The 16,518-nt window shown below is 40.0% G+C and overlaps 1 protein-coding gene across 1 annotated transcript in view; it reads left to right on the plus strand.

The window, feature by feature from the left end:
• Nucleotides 1-1,110: 1,110 nt before the first annotated feature.
• LOC139469051 (transmembrane protein 26-like) overlaps nucleotides 1,111-16,518 on the plus strand; it is a 29,891-nt gene continuing 14,483 nt past the window's right edge. Inside the window, exon 1 of the mRNA XM_071251180.1 lies at nucleotides 1,111-1,351. Coding sequence (XP_071107281.1) covers nucleotides 1,158-1,351 — 194 coding nt within the window. The 5' untranslated portion in view covers nucleotides 1,111-1,157. The remainder of the gene's footprint in view (nucleotides 1,352-16,518) is intronic.

A 16,518-nucleotide genomic window follows, 5' to 3' on the forward strand; every position in this document is an offset into this window, starting at 1 on the left:
CACTCACTCACTCACACACAACCCACTCACTCACTCACTCAAACAGATTCTGTTAAGACCCGTTCCTCCATCCATCTATTTATTAGCACTGCCATCTAATGTAAAACTTTGTTTTCAGAGCACATGAAACAGATAATCGGGTTTTTCAGCCACACAGTGCAAAATTTCTTTTATCAGTGGTTTCGTATTAATCGATCATGGACCAGACACACCAATGGCTGATAACTTAAGTTGCGATCAGCATCGTTTGGGTACGCAGACTAACATTGACTGAGTAGGGTGTAATGCTCCAGGATCACATTCCGCACGGGAATGCAAGTGGATATTTGTATTCACTGCATAGACAAACATATACGATCCCTTTTATATCGTGAATGTATAATGCTTTATGAGAAAAAGGAAACGAAACCTGTTGACGTGAAACACTACATTGAATGTCCCTGCGACATAAAACCGCCATGTAAGTGGAATATGGGACACAGTTACAAAAAGTCACACATCTGGAATGCAGATTCCCTATTTGCCATGACATCCCGTAGGTCGTACCTGCTAGTGCATGCCTTTTCAAATGACGTGCAATTAATATATCATCCGTTCTTTCAAAAACATGACATTACCACCTATATAAAGTAATAAAATGGCTAGTGTCGCTTGATGATAAAAGCTTCAGACAATCGCCAAGGACCATGTCAAGCGTTTCCTCCACACAATGAAGTGTATTGACAACGAGCATGCTAGGATCTATAGAGGATGTCATATAGGACAGATAAAAGATCCAATACTTTCACAATATATAATCACATGGCCCCAACTGGCCCTCGCATGCACCAAACACAGCCACAAGAGCGCCCCGGTGTGAGGGTAGCGACGAGGCGGGGCTAAGAGCCTAGATGTAGCATCGTGTTACAAGCCAATGGGTAAACTAGGATAAATACCCGACTAGTGGGTACCGGCTCCCAATACCTTACTTCAGGGGCGGGAGACCGAATCTATGCGGAACTAGATCTCGAGGGGTGAGACAAGGTGCTCACCTACATTCAACAGCAGTCCCTCAGTTTGTAGCTTAAAGCACTGAAACGGGTCGGCCGCGCTTAGTCGTCCTCGTGTAGAACGTGTGTATAGACAAACTGGGCACCTGGGTTTAATCCTACGAATGCATGATGGCCATGATGAATATAATCAAGGCAGTGACCGTTAGATTGGTATTGTTTCTGCACAATATAGTGGCCATCTGGAGAGTGACCGATGTCTGGCAGAATGACCAGTTCTGGCTGCTGACACTGGCCACAGTGCCTTTCATTATAGAAGGAATATACGTGGTTGTGAAGAAAGAGGGCATCGAGTGGAAATGGTAAGTACAGTTAGGATTATCCCTCGATATTAGACGAAGGACGTGTTCTAATTTGAATGTGTTTTAAACATGCACTGTCCATTCGACACCGGTTTCTAAACACTCACCCATTGTTTAACAGAATATATACAATGAAATGTTATGTTAACTGATACACTATAATATTATAATTTTACATTTTTCTGATAGTTATCACAATTCAATTGAAGATAACACAATTACATGAAAACGGTCTAGTTTCGTCAAATATTATCCATATGTGGTAATAGTATATAACCAAATGAAACCAAATAATTGATATTCCATCAGTGAATAATAACTACATTTCTATCATATTATGGGTTCGAATCCCGGTTCACCCTGATTATGTTTCTCAGTTTGTCAGCACCATACCCGTGCTCGTGGGTTTCACCGGAGTGGTAAATGTCTGAGACCGGCATCACTTCGGGCTTTCCTCCCACATTAAGCTGACACGCCGTGATATAATCGTTTCTATCATATTAAGTATCACTATCATAACAATATTCGTAGCAAATCATTAAATATATGAAAACAAATATGAATATACTAAGCCAGGTACACGCATTAGGTCTTTGAATTGTTGGTAGGTTGACCATTCAGTTATTTACGATGCAACAGTGAGCGTGACATGTCCGTGTCAGAAACAGGAAAGACATGTTCCGAAACTACCCTCTCACCATTCACCAGATGATGCGTGTATATGTTTGTATCTAAATGCTACTGCCTTCAAACAGCAGTACACGGACTTTGAATGGAATGACTAACTCCTTCATTGCTAATGTGTTGTGTGATATGACATGTTGAAATGTGAAACAATATAGTTGTGATATATGGTACGATGGTATGTATAGTATGTTATGATAATGTTATATGAAATAATACTATATAATATGATCTTATAATAATGATACAATATGATATGATGTTATAGAATATGTTGTATGATATAACAAGATGTGATATGGTAATATAGAAATTATGAAATTACAGGGCATGGTATTGTACTGAATGTGTGAAATTATGTGACTGCGTTGAGATGCGAGGTGGAATGACGTGAGGTGATCTGGTGAGATATGTACATAAATTGTATAAAAACTGTATATTCTTCAACTTGTACTATAGGCCTGTGGCCTCTTCAGTATGTGACTAACTCCTTGAATAATCATTTACGGAATGTGTGTGTATGTATTTTATATTTACCTGTCATAAAGTTTATACCATGTCCTTTACCCCATTCACTGCGATGCTCCTTGACAGGACATAAACATGTACTTTATACATTCGGTTTACAATGTATTCCGTATGAGGGTCTACCTAGCCCACGGTTAAATGCCTGATTCAGTTTGAAGGCCAATATCCCCCAAGGTCGTTGAGTAATTGAATCTTAAACTTCATACATTCAAATCCGACTTGTGAGGGAAGCATGTACACACGTTTGTCAGAGAGTGAAGTGTGTAATTTCACAATCTTCCAAATTCCGTTGTGGTTTTGAACGCACAAAACGGGAACTTATCTCTCTTGTTAATCATTTCAAGATTCATCAAACATAAATATTGTACTCTGCTATTCTAAAATTCTTACCTAGGGGATGTTCGTGTTTGATGTTACATCGCTGTGGTCTGGTTTTCACGGCCATTAAGATAAACATCTCAGTTTCCAAGTAGACCTCCGGCTGTTTCTGTACACTGATATAAGTTCGCCTTCACCTATGTCTAATGTCTAATATCCTGCAGGTGGGAAGACCATAGTACATGGGAACTGAATGTCCGCGTGTTCTTACTCATGTCGATATCATATTGTCATTAACGTTCGTAAACCCATCTCAGCCTAGAGGATATGTGCTTTCAAGTATCTCTTATCGAATTAACCAATGTGCTCAAATCCTGTTAAAGTGTTTGAATGTATACTTTGAAAGGAGATTAAGCACTTCAACTTTTACTGAAGACGCTGATCTTATAGGACTAAATTCCACGTTTCCTTAACACGCTGAAGTAGATATTGTCATTAAAACGGTATATGTTTAAAAAGCAACGTGCCATCTCACGATAGGTAGGCAGATTGCCTTATAAGATAGATCATTTCTAGTCTGCAAATAAAACCGTCAGCAGACAATGTCAATTCTCTTTTAACGCATTTTAACAAAGGCTTGTTTAATTTTATATTCGTGGGAGGACCATGCACTACACGTAACCGTGAGTTGGCGTTATTCAATATCCTGTTTCATCTGACAATTTCAATGGACAACATCGTTTACGCCTTTACGCCCATTTCAGGGTCATCACGATCTGGTAAATGCTTAACTTGCAGTAAGTTATTCAGGGACTGAAATTTGAAGTGCAATCAAACCAGGTTTAATCCACATTCAAATGAAGGTGTCCCAGCCCTAAACACCTAAACACTGTTCCACCAAAGACAACACTGTTCCGCCTTCTGGACAAATTAGATGGTCTGTAGGATGACAATAGTGAGGAATTTTTGATATATTTATAATAATTTGGAAAAGGTGATTCTTTAACGACAAAGAAGGGATGTAATTGGACATTCTTCGAGATTATTACTAAAATGTATTTACCAGACTGTACACACCTTCACTCGCTGCTAATTATTTGTCATTTTGTCGGACAGTAAGTATCCCAAATGTCATTCTTCCTTACAGACGGTTAATGTGTGATATCTACATATGTGCTTGGGTGTGTGTACCGTTTGTTCTTAACTTCCACTATTTCGCTGGTATATGAAGAGATGCAAAATTGTTGGATCTTTTATGACGAGGAAACACGCATTAGGTCTGACAAGACACAGTGGCAAATATGGAGTACCTTGGTAGCGTTGTAGAACTAGAATTGGTCTTCAACAACCCATGCTTGTCGTGAGAGGCGACGAAAGGGATCGTGTGGGAAGGCTTGCTGACTTGGTTGATGCATGTCATCCTTTCCCAATTGCGTGGATCGATGCTCATAATATCAATAACTGGATTGTCTGGTCCAGACTCGACTATTTACAGACCGCCGTCATATAGCTGGAATATTGCTGAGTCCGGTGTTAAACAACAAACAAACAAACAAACATTACAGGAACACATTGTTTCGGGAATCGTTCCAGTCCACGCTTCAATCACAAGACTACTCTACCACTTCCATCTTCCCGAGGCAAGAGAGTTAACTGACTATAAAAGTCCAGTTTCCACCCTTGCCGAACTAGGCTGGAATTATTGGGCTCAATCGTGGCGCCACCAATGGCTATTACCAGTTATGTCCTTTCTAAGCCTCTTCTATGGACCAAGCAGATTCCACCTTTCGCCTCACTTGCATTTGTTTTAAATAAAATGGCGGCGCCCAGTCAGGACGATCTCATAGATAATCAATTTGTGATAAAACGGTGCACCAAATCACGTGAGCCCCTTGATTATAAACCTAAAAATATTTGGAAAATATCTGTTAACAACGAGTTGGCGGTGCACATGCTTTGCAAGTCCTGCAATCGACCGAAATCTGCATGAGTTTACGACCGGATTTCGATTTCGTTGCCCGATTTTGATTGGACTATGCATAGACTCGTTAGTCCAACCAAAATGTAACTCCATAATACCAGCCTAGTTCGGCAAGGGTGGAAACTGGACTTTTATAGTCAGTTAGTCTTGCCTCGGAAAGATGACCACTTCAGTCTATAATCAAACGTGACTGTAATGCGAACAAAGATACTCAGCAAGGAGACTGGTCTACATCCATAAATTCTGATGCAATTCGAATCCTTGATACAGTACAGTGTTGATTATACAATAATATAAGATAGCTATGCGATAAATCGCAAAGAACAATGAAGAACGAAGCCTGTTTTATTTCAAGATAAAACATTGTTCTATCATGAAGTCATTTCTGGAGATTCTAATATGTGCTCATATATTTGACGACGTTATTTTTGAGAGGGAAGTGTCTTGTTAGTTGTTAACAAAAATATGTAGCTGGTCTACGCAGATAAACGCAGTGGCCGAACGATCAGATATGACAATCGGTATCAGAAGAAAAGGTATAATGCAATTCGCATGCTGACTGATCCGTCGGCCTGGGTCACAATATCCGATGCTATGAGTAGACATAGTGTCGAGTTTAATATTATATTTTCTGTCTACACTGCCATGTCGACAGAGCGAGTGAGTTGCAATTGTTTGTTGTTGTTTATTGACCAATGTATGCAGTTGAAACGTTACCGTGATACACTGTGTTCATTATAGTACCTTGTTTATGTTCGCCACGTATTTGGGCTGATAGAAAACTGTTTAATTGTTATTACATCTAAAGCTTGTATGTTTACATGAATAAATGCGCTAACTGTACACTTATTGTACGGTCAAACACGTTCAACGTGTTCGCATGCACCAACTGAAGAATTACCTCACCATAGTTTTAGAGCGTTGTTTTATGTGGCATAATGATTAATGATACTGGGTAATAATAGTGAGTGAGTAGGGTTTAACGCCGCTTTTAACAGTATTCCAGTTATATCACGGCGTGTCAGCTTAATGTGGGAGGAAAGCCCGAAGTGGTGCAGGTCTCAGACGTTTACCACTTCGGTGAAACCCACGAGCACTGGTATGGTGATGACAAACCTACAAACATAATCGGGGCGAACCGGGATTCGAACCCACAATCATAGGTTTCTGGCGTGCCCAAGGGACGCAACTCTGCACAGCGAATCGCGGCGCCTAACACGACTTAGCCACCCGTGCCCCCTCCGGGTAATAATAACTAAAAACATGTCCAATATCATAAGAAATAGCTGTAAAATGGAGATTTCATTGCACGATTCCGACAATATCATAAGCATGTGTTTATGAATCCCTATCAAAACACAATCAAATAATGATGATACCAGTTGTTCGGGAACCATCATAACAATGATGTACATATGATACAACCCTGTTCACTCGAACAGGTTTCACGCCACATACATTCCTTAAGACGATGTAAATATGTAGACTCGGCCCTATGGTCTAATATCGGCATTCTGCTTGTCTCGAACTACGGATAAACACATATTTCAATGGTCCAGGATACTTCGAGTTAAGAAGAAGTCATTATATGTCAAAACAAGCATATAAATACATCAGTGTGTCAAACATTGTAAATCTTCATGACGTCCCTCGAAACGATAAATCTGGCTCTCACGATCTCATGAGCATGGTGACTTCGAAATCTTCCTCCGCTGTCAACTTGGTACACTGAGTATAATACACGCTGACCAGACATGAGACCTATAGGCACTCTACCTGTTTGTCCAGGCCGCTAAAAGCCACCCAACCACCAGCTAAACTGTTTGATAACACCAACCCACGAAAACCTTTTTAAGACTTGTTTTTTGTGCAGTGTGTACATAGTGTGTCCTTATTTCAATTTCTTTTGAGCAATGTTGACCTACTTTGTCGGGGCGGGTGAATTAGGTGACATGGAGGTTTTGTCGACCTGAAAGACATCCAAGTGATGGAGGACGTACTGTAGAGTGTCTTTGTTCGGTGACTTTGTATAAGGGGTACTCTATTGAACATTCCTCATGACACGTGGATTGTTTTGATATCATTATGTACCATGGTGCCATCGTACTATTGGATTACTGCATTACAAAGTATATTGTCTCTCAGCACGCCTGACCAAGAATAAACTGTTCATTACAGTGAAGGGTTGGTCGGGTAGCCTAGTGGTTAAAGCGTTCGCTCGTCACGCCGAAGACCCGGGTTCGATTCCCGACATGGGTACAATGTGTGAAGCCCATTTCTGGTGCCCGCCCGCCTTGATATTGCTGGAATATTGCTCACTCACTCATTACTGTGAAAAAGTATCTTACAATATGTCACATGAATCATTATTATTATAATTGTTATAATTGTTATTGGTGGTCCGGATGTTTAACAAAGCCAGAGGCCAAAGGGGGCGTTTATTGCGATACCATCTAAAATGACGGCCACTTATTGCGATACTATATTATGCTGGTAATTTTATTATATTATGCTGATAATTTCCAGGCCGGTATATAAATACTCAGAGGCAGAGAGTGGCAATTGTTATGTAAAGTAAACCATTTAACAGGGATGAAACCCACTTTACGCAACTATTGCGTATTAACGTTTTGTGATGAGGGTGGGGATGGATATTATATGTTCAAACTCTTTGCCTGCGGATAAGGACGACGACAAACCAGTGAAAGAAGTCACAAGGCGAATGAAATAATATAATCAAACAAACTGATACACAAAATATATCATCTGAACGCCGATTGGCGGTCGGGTAGCCTGGTGGTTAAAGCGTTCGCTCGTCACACCGAAGACCCGGGTTCGATTCCCGACATGGGTACAATGTGTGAAGCCCATTTCTGGTGTCCCCCGCCGTGATATTGCTGGAATATTGCTAAAAGCAGCGTAAAACCCAACTCACTCACTCATTCTAAACGCTGAGGCGTCCAATGTGATGGTGGATGGCATTTTGCTATGCTGGTGCCATCACTGACTTTCGATCGTTCATGCGTACGTTTTTTCACGTCTGTTTTTGCCTTATATGCGCCCAGTTGGGTCTGTTTCCTCGGAAGGGGATGATCAGGGTTGGTTGTTATCTGGCGTTGTTGTTTAGCACTCAGTTACTTTAGTCGACTCGGTCGATAGTTTAATCCCCACGAAACATTCAGCAGTGTATTCTCAAAGGTGAAATGAGAGCGTGAGTGAGTATGGTTTTACGCCGCATTTAGCGATATGCCAGCAATATCACGGCAGGGGACACCAGAAATGGGTTCGCATATTGTACCCATGTTGGGATTCGAACCCGGTTCTTCGGCGTGACGAGCGAACGCTTTGACCACTAGGATACCCGACCGCCAAAAAGGTGAAATGAGCTGTTTCTATACATCTTATTACTGACGTTTGATTTTGAAAAAAATATTCTTTTTGTTGTTGCTGTTGATCAAAACAATTATACAATCAAATGACAGGTATACTTCTTGAACGAGCTCTGTTTAGTACAGATTATTATTACACACTTTACCCCAATTACCATGTCTGGAACGAGACATAATGGAGCATAGGTCTTCTTTAGTGAACAGATACATTATCTGCACGCTGTAACCTTTGAGGAACCAGATCCCTGAATGTTTCCCAGAAAATAGATTAAATATACAGAGAGTATTAAAAGCAGATTTCCAGAACAGATATACACAACCTATGTCAGAAGCAGGTCAATAGACAGGTTGTGTTCATCGGGGCTCCCAGGATAGCTGTGTCAGCATCTCTGGCATCACCGGTAATGTCAAAGGTGAAGATGCTGCTTGCAACTGGGTCGCTCCTGGAAGGGGGAAGGAAGTACGAATGCTGTGAATGTGAGGGCACGGGTGTGTTTCGTTGTATATGTGAAGTCTGAGGTTCATCTGAAAGGGGCGAAGTTAAATTTGATTTACAATTTATTCAAGAGATGACGAGAAATGATGTGTAATGTATCTTGACTTGATCGTTCATCAAAGGCCCAGGTTATTTGTATAGATTTTATGTTTGCTGTTTTATAGAATAGAATACAGGCATTCATGGTATAAGTAATTATAATGGCATGAGGGAGTGAGCGTGTTGGATTTGTAGCGTAGACAACGAGATCTATGCATGGTCATTGCAGAAGTTGACCATGGACTTTACAGAAGCTGACCATGGGCTTTACAGCTGTGTCGACATATTGCATGTGGGACATTGACAGTCACCTTTTCGTTGACATTTCAGGGTTGCCACGTTGACATTTCAGCTGGGACACGATGACATGTTACAACGTCGTTTCAGCTGTGGTACGGTGATATTTCAGCTGTCTCACTTTGACATTTCAGCTATATAATGGTTACGTTTGAGCTATGTAAGGGTCACGTGTTATCTAAGTCACGTTGACGTTTCAATTATATTGAACGTCTCAACTATGTCACGGCGCCGCCTCAACTGTGTCCTCATCCAGGAACTGAAAGTGAACACAATTTCCAGAGGAACATCCTCAGTGGTTCTCGTTTATCTAGAATGTATTGCTCTGTATGCATTTTCATGGCATTAATGTAATATAACTCTCTATACTGTATACACGTGGATATCAAATAACACGAGGGCATGCAGTACATAGATCCTGTGATGGAGTGTGATAGAATCGAGCAACAGCGTCAGATATTGTACCGGGGAAGAATAGGTCTTCAGCAACCCATGCTTGCCGTAAAAAGTGACTATGCTTGTCGTAAAAGGCGACTAATAGGATTGGGTGGTCAGGCGACTGACTTGGTTGATGCATGCCATCGGTCCCAATTGCGTGGATCGATGCTCATGATATCAATCACTGGATTGTCTGGTCCAGACTGGATTATTTACAGACCGCCGCCATATAGCTGGAATATTGCTGAGTGCTGCATTAAACAACAAAACCAACAAAACAAAACCAATATTGTAATAAATGACAGTCATATTTAGAAATATTCCTTTGCCGATTTATAACTTGGTAAAACAATCGGCACACATACAACGAAATACTCAAGTTTCACAAGGCCTCATAAGTTCAATACCAGTCAAACTGGCCTATTTACTTCCGCTGATTTACCCACCTGATCTAGAAAGAAAAGAGACCAGTGAAACCGCTTCTTCTGTTTCATATGTTGATATGTGTATGCAGATTTAGGAGAGTGACAACAAACTATCTACAAGATTGTGTGACAAGAAGGATAACGTAATCATTCCAATAGTGAACTTTCACTTTATGTGGAGCAATATTCCAGCAGGTCATTTTACCTTTTGTTTAGGTATGCTCCTTAAACGACGATTCCAAAGAGCGTAATAGGACCCTGGCTAAACAAATGTTACATCGGGAGTACAACATTCAAGGTCTTACTAAAGCTTTCAGATTCTTTATAGTAGACTTGTGGAGGACACTTCCCATTGTGCTTACGCATCAATGACCAATGCCTGATGTAATTTCCGATTATGACGTGTAACATATGGTCCCGTATTTGTTCAGGTAGACACTTGACTTGCCTTTGCATGTGTACATGACGTGTTTTTGCGATCACCTGGTATTATCTCTATTTGACAAGGATTTCCAAAAGCATACGCTCACGATATGAAGTCTTTGGATGGCGTTGGAATTTGAATGATACACATGGGAGAGAGACTTTATGGATGTTTTTATGAGGAACACAACTTTTCGGAGTATTGACTATGCTTACTCCTTCACCAGGCGACATAAAATAATTCCCGCGCTTATGATACAGCTTTACTCTTACAACAGACTCGGAGATTTCACAAAAAATTCTTATGATTATGGAAATGGTTTTGTCGCCTTCACTTAAAACTTTATGCTAAGTAAATGTTTCAGTTAGCATTGCAACGAGGCCTTTCGCTCACGACCTTAGTGTAAATCGAAGTAAAGAAATCTCTGCTGAAAGAGTCCACTGTAAGTTTCCGACAATAAGCAGGTGTACAGGAATCACTGTCAATTAGTGTTGATACCAGGTGTCAAATCATGTTGTTTTGGTTTTGCCAACCCGAGCAGAAATTCCAACTCATTTGCATTACGAAACAGATCAGCAAAAAAGGAAACATACCTGGAGTCAATGGTAAAACCTAGGGTATGGTTTATATTAGAAACCTAGCAGAAACGTTATCTTTTTTCAAATCCTCGCTACGGTGTCGCATTGTGAACGGTTTTCACACTTTGGGAATCTTCTGTCACGTTGAAGGATTGAATTTTGTTTTCCACCGCAGTCAGCGACACACTCACACACACACACACACACACACACACACACACACACACACACACACACACACACACACACACACAGATCGGGAAAGGATGCATGTAATAATATCAAATATGTCAAACAAGTGGTTAATATCAAGTGAAACCATCTCCTTCATCCTGTCCCCACCCAGCCCCCATTTCATATTAATTGTCGCCTACGTCAAGCTAGAATACCGAGGGAACTATTATTTCCCAGTGGCATCCGGTATCCAGTCCACGTATGACTAAGTGTAATAAAACCCCACCACCCGTGGTTATGTTAGTATCTGGGTTCTCGGTGTTACTCACGTATCACACTGTATGCACAAGCAATGAGTCGTACCTGGCAGTGATCACATGTGAACCCTGAATCTGGTTTGTTGTATTCATATGCATGTTCAAGGAGGCAACAAACAGGTTTAACGATCACGATATATCTTGATAATCAATCATGAATTCTTCACTGCATGTACTGTATTTGTGTTGCATGCAACTGAGACCTGGACTATTTCTTAGCAATACTTTTACAACAGCAAAAGGCATATTCATCAATCTCGTCTTTAGTTTTCAAGCTGATCTTTTCAAATGATGTCAAGATCAACACCTCAAATCAGCTTAAGGGGTCTGGTCTATGTGTCACCTCCTTATTGATAGAACAAATAGTATTAATCAATGTGTGTCTACCTAGCCCACGGTTTGTATCGACGGTCCGTGAACAGAATGGATGGAATGAATATAATTATGTACTTTACATAATACCGAGGAGCAACAGAAACTATTATACCGAGCTCTCAGCTGATTTTATCATATACTGTGGAAGAAAAGAAACTATGGCCTCTCAGTTGATTTTATCATAAACTGTGGAAGAAAAGAAACTATGGCCTCTCAGCTGATTTTATCATATACTGTGGAAGAAGAGAAACTATGGCCTCTCAGTTGATTTTATCATAAACTGTGGAAGAAGAGAAACTATGGCCTCTCAGTTAATTTTATCATAAACTGTGGAAGGAGAGAAACTATGGCCTCTCAGTTGATCATGTCATTAACGGAGGAGCAACACAAACTATCATACCGAGCTCTCAGCTGATTTTATCATATACTGTGGAAGAAAAGAAACTATGGCCTCTCAGTTGATCATGTCATTAACGGAGGAGCAACAGAAACTATTATACCGAACTCTCAGCTGATTTTATCATATACTGTGGAAGAAAAGAAACTATGGCCTCTCAGTTAATTTTATCATAAACTGTGGAAGAAGAGAAACTATGGCCTCTCAGTTGATCATGTCATTAACGCAGGAGCAACAGAAACTATTATACCGAGCTCTCAGCTGATTTTATCATATACTGTGGAAGAAAAGAAACTATGGCCTCTCAGTTGATCATGTCATTAACGGAGGAGCAATGGATCAAATGAATACAATTGTATACTTTACATACAAACTTAGGAGCAAAAGAAACTATGGCTTCCCCTATATTTTATCATACACTGAGCAGCAACAGATACCTCTCAGTTAATTTTATCATAAACAGAGGAACAAATGAATCTATACCTCTCAGTTGAATTTCTTTCCCTAATCTTCATAGAACCAAATTAGTTTTACACAAAATTACCCAGCCACAAATTACTTTTTACAAACCGTTGTGGGAATTAGTAAATTCATCAACATTTCTATCATTCAAACTCTGTTATCACTCTGTTTATGTTTGCAATTGCTGTTATCGTGTTGTTTATTATGTACATGGATATACTAGTTTTGGGATCTTAACTTGTTTACAATCAAGGGTTTTGTCACTTGTATAAAATGTGTTTATGTATTAAACATATTTATGTAATAAGAAGCGAAAAAATCATTTCATAGTTAACTAGTTATTTCACGATAATTCTTGTCAAAATACAACGTACGAGTTTAATTTTTTTGTATTTTCGCTTTGTCCTTCTGCCCTTAATACTTCAGATTCAGTACAATAAGTTAGATAATATATCAAGAACATATATAAAATACAAAGCTCTCCTATGTGCACGTCCATGTACATAAAGGTATTTTAATGTAGACATGTTCAATGTTTTATGCATTGACAATGTCTCTACCCTTTTGAAATACAAAATGGGTTCGTAAAACATGTTTACATGTTTAATATCTCCTCGACATTTATTATTTGAATAGGTAAATATATATCATTTTGTCAGGAGAAATTACACAAATAACTAATAAACCTTTCAGTAAGTCAGACCCGGAGATACTGTGTGATATCACTTTTGTAGGCGCGGCTTAGGCTATGCAAAATATGTTTACACGATTTACCCTAGATATCGTCATATTTCAAACATCAATTGTATGTACACAAACTCTTCATAAAGTCATATTCAAGTAGGTATTGCCCCTCAAACGCTGGGTCTCCATTAGGTGCTGTAATGATCATAAATGGGTGGATTGTTTGTCGATCATGGCCATGCATTGACCATGTAATGTCCGTTAACCCCTTCAAGCCTAAGTCAGCCTCTTGAACAGATTCAACGTGGCATGGTGGAACTGATTTGGGCGCCTCAGCGACTAATGGTATATTATCCACGAATTAACAATTGCTTTATTGTGGAACATGATTATTTGTGCTTTCGAGCAAGCCTGGTTGGTAAAACAAACAATTTAAGGATTTCTAACTGAGATAGAAAAACACGCTTTTTATCATGTGTTATCCTTGTCGATGTAACATAGAGTTAATACTCGTTGTGTACAATATAAAGAACGGGTATCTCTTGTTTCTGCATAAAAAGAAATATTATTTTCAATGTACCCCACTAACATGTAAGGTACATCTCTCATGTTCCTCGCTCGAATTGCCGAACTGTTGGCATTACATTTGCAGCACACCAACCGCAATTTTGTGTCTCAAATTAGTTATGTAATGCGCCATTCTCCGGATATTTACGTATTATGAAATAGGTATTGGATCCATATCTGCTGGTGCAGCTATCTTGGTCATATTACATTTGTACATCTGCTTCTTGAGAAAATAAGTTAGTACAAATATTTAAAAGACACAAAGAGGTGCATATGCTTTGTGTACAGAACAAGGCAAGAAGAGCCTTGTCATAAATAGGTAATGGACGGGTTGTGATGTGATATGGTGAGATTAGGAATGAGTTGAAGTGTGACGTGTTGTAAAAAGTGACGAGTTGAGATGTGATGCGATAAGATAAGTGAGGAGTTGAGATGTGATATGTTGAGAAGAAACACGAGGTGAGTTTTGTCATGGTGTGATGAAGTGCAACTTGAGGTGTGATATAGTGAGATGGGTGGCAAGTTGAGTTGTGATATAGTGAGATGTGTAACGAGTTGAGATGTGATATAGTGAGATGTGTAACGAGTTGAGGTGTGATATAGTGAGATGTGTAACGAGTTGAGGTGTGATGTAGTGAGATGTGTGACAAGTTGAAGTGTGATATAGTGAGACGTGTAACGAGTTGAGGTGTGATATAGTGAGATGTGTAACGAGTTGAGGTGTGATGTAGTGAGATGGGTGACAAGTTGAGTTGTGATATAGTGAGATGTGTAACGAGTTGAGGTGTGATATAGTGAGATGTGTAACGAGTTGAGGTGTGATATAGTGAGATGTGTAACGAGTTGAGGTGTGATATAGTGAGATGTGTAACGAGTTGAGGTGTGATGTAGTGAGATGTGTAACGAGTTGAGGTGTGATATAGTGAGATGTGTAACGAGTTGAGGTGTGATGTAGTGAGATGTGTAACGAGTTGAGGTGTGATATAGTGAGATGTGTAACGAGTTGAGGTGTGATATAGTGAGATGTGTGACGACCTGAGGTTTGATATAGTGAGATGTGTGACGACCTGAGGTGTGATATACTAATATGTGTGACGACCTGAGGTATGATATACTAAGATGTGTGACGAGATGAGGGGCGAGTTAAGGTGTGATGTGGTAACATGAGGGATGGGTGGGATTAAGATGGTGAGATGAAGGACTTTATCAGATGTGATAGAGAGCTGTAATGGACAAGGTGGGAGTGGCGTGACTACCACCTTGATACCACACTCGTCATCACCGACTTTGAGACTGTCACCAAGACACCTGCCAATGACGTATTCTGTAGTTGTCTGACTGGAAGCATGTTTCATTTCCGCCTAGCCATTTACAGAAGTCAACGATTTGGACTTTAGACCCGTTTTGTGACATATCCAGCAGGAAATCGTTTCGCTCGACGAGCCTATGTCTCACCCCTTGTTTGTCCCAAAGACTTCGACGCTGTATGGATGAATACCCTGGAAGAGGCTGAGGCTGAGTTTTGAGTTAGTATCTGGAGGGGGATAACCATGGAAAAAGATGATATGTAAGACCCTAGATGACCAACTTGACCAGAAGAGAGAGCTACCAGCTGGACTTAAGACCCCCACACTTTATGCAAATGATCTATCATACTTTGTGGGACTATGAATTTTGTGAACTGCCAATCTATGATTGGAATAAATATAGATTTATTGTACTGCAAATGTATACTTATTGCACAAAATGTGTACTGTAATCAATATTAATATGCATGTATTATGAAATAAAACATGCAATATATGAAAGTATAGCATTTTAACAAATTCAATTACACGCAATGTATTTATGTTTGTATGAAATAAAAGTAGGTTACTACTTCAATTGACTTCTTCTTGAAAACCTAGACAAACTTGATTTGCCCTCTGCCACCTCTATCGCTCTATAATCAGTACGCGTGACTGCTCTCATACTTGTTAAATAGCGTTGGCGAAAAAGAAGACCCCGGCGACGATTCACGTAGGGGGATTAGAAGTGATGAGGCGAGATTAGGTGGAGTCAATGGAAGAACTATTTCAGTTAGATAGTGATGTTGTCGTATGAAGCAGTTATAGCTTGAGCTACAGTCGAGTGTACAATAGGAAATGAGAGGCAGATATAAGATAGCAAGAGTAGGCGAACGGTGCGTTGCAATAAGGATCCAGTAGCTGAATCGCGAACATGTCTCATCTCTCAAAGGCTACACCTGTCAGGACATGGAAAAACTTGAATAATGTTAAGACCTAATGTCCACCTTGCACGTTTTATAGTAAATACACAACTATTTATATCAAAGTTCCAATGTCACTATAGGCGGGCAGATAACTATATCTACAGCACAGAGTATCCTTCATCCCCGATTATAAACTCTCCATTATATTAAGATAAGTACCCTGGAGCCGTTCGACATCACAGCTTCAGTTTGATCCCGATTCGAAAGACAAGACGCTGTATATAGACGTCAATATAATGAGTGAGTGGGTATGGTTTTACGCCGCTATTAGCAATATTCCAGCAACATCACGGCGGGGGACACCAAAAATTGGCTTCACGCA

Source organism: Haliotis cracherodii, unplaced genomic scaffold (genome assembly GCF_022045235.1).
Source record: "Haliotis cracherodii isolate W230 unplaced genomic scaffold, xgHalCrac1.p SCAF_2, whole genome shotgun sequence".
Taxonomy (NCBI): domain Eukaryota; kingdom Metazoa; phylum Mollusca; class Gastropoda; order Lepetellida; family Haliotidae; genus Haliotis; species Haliotis cracherodii.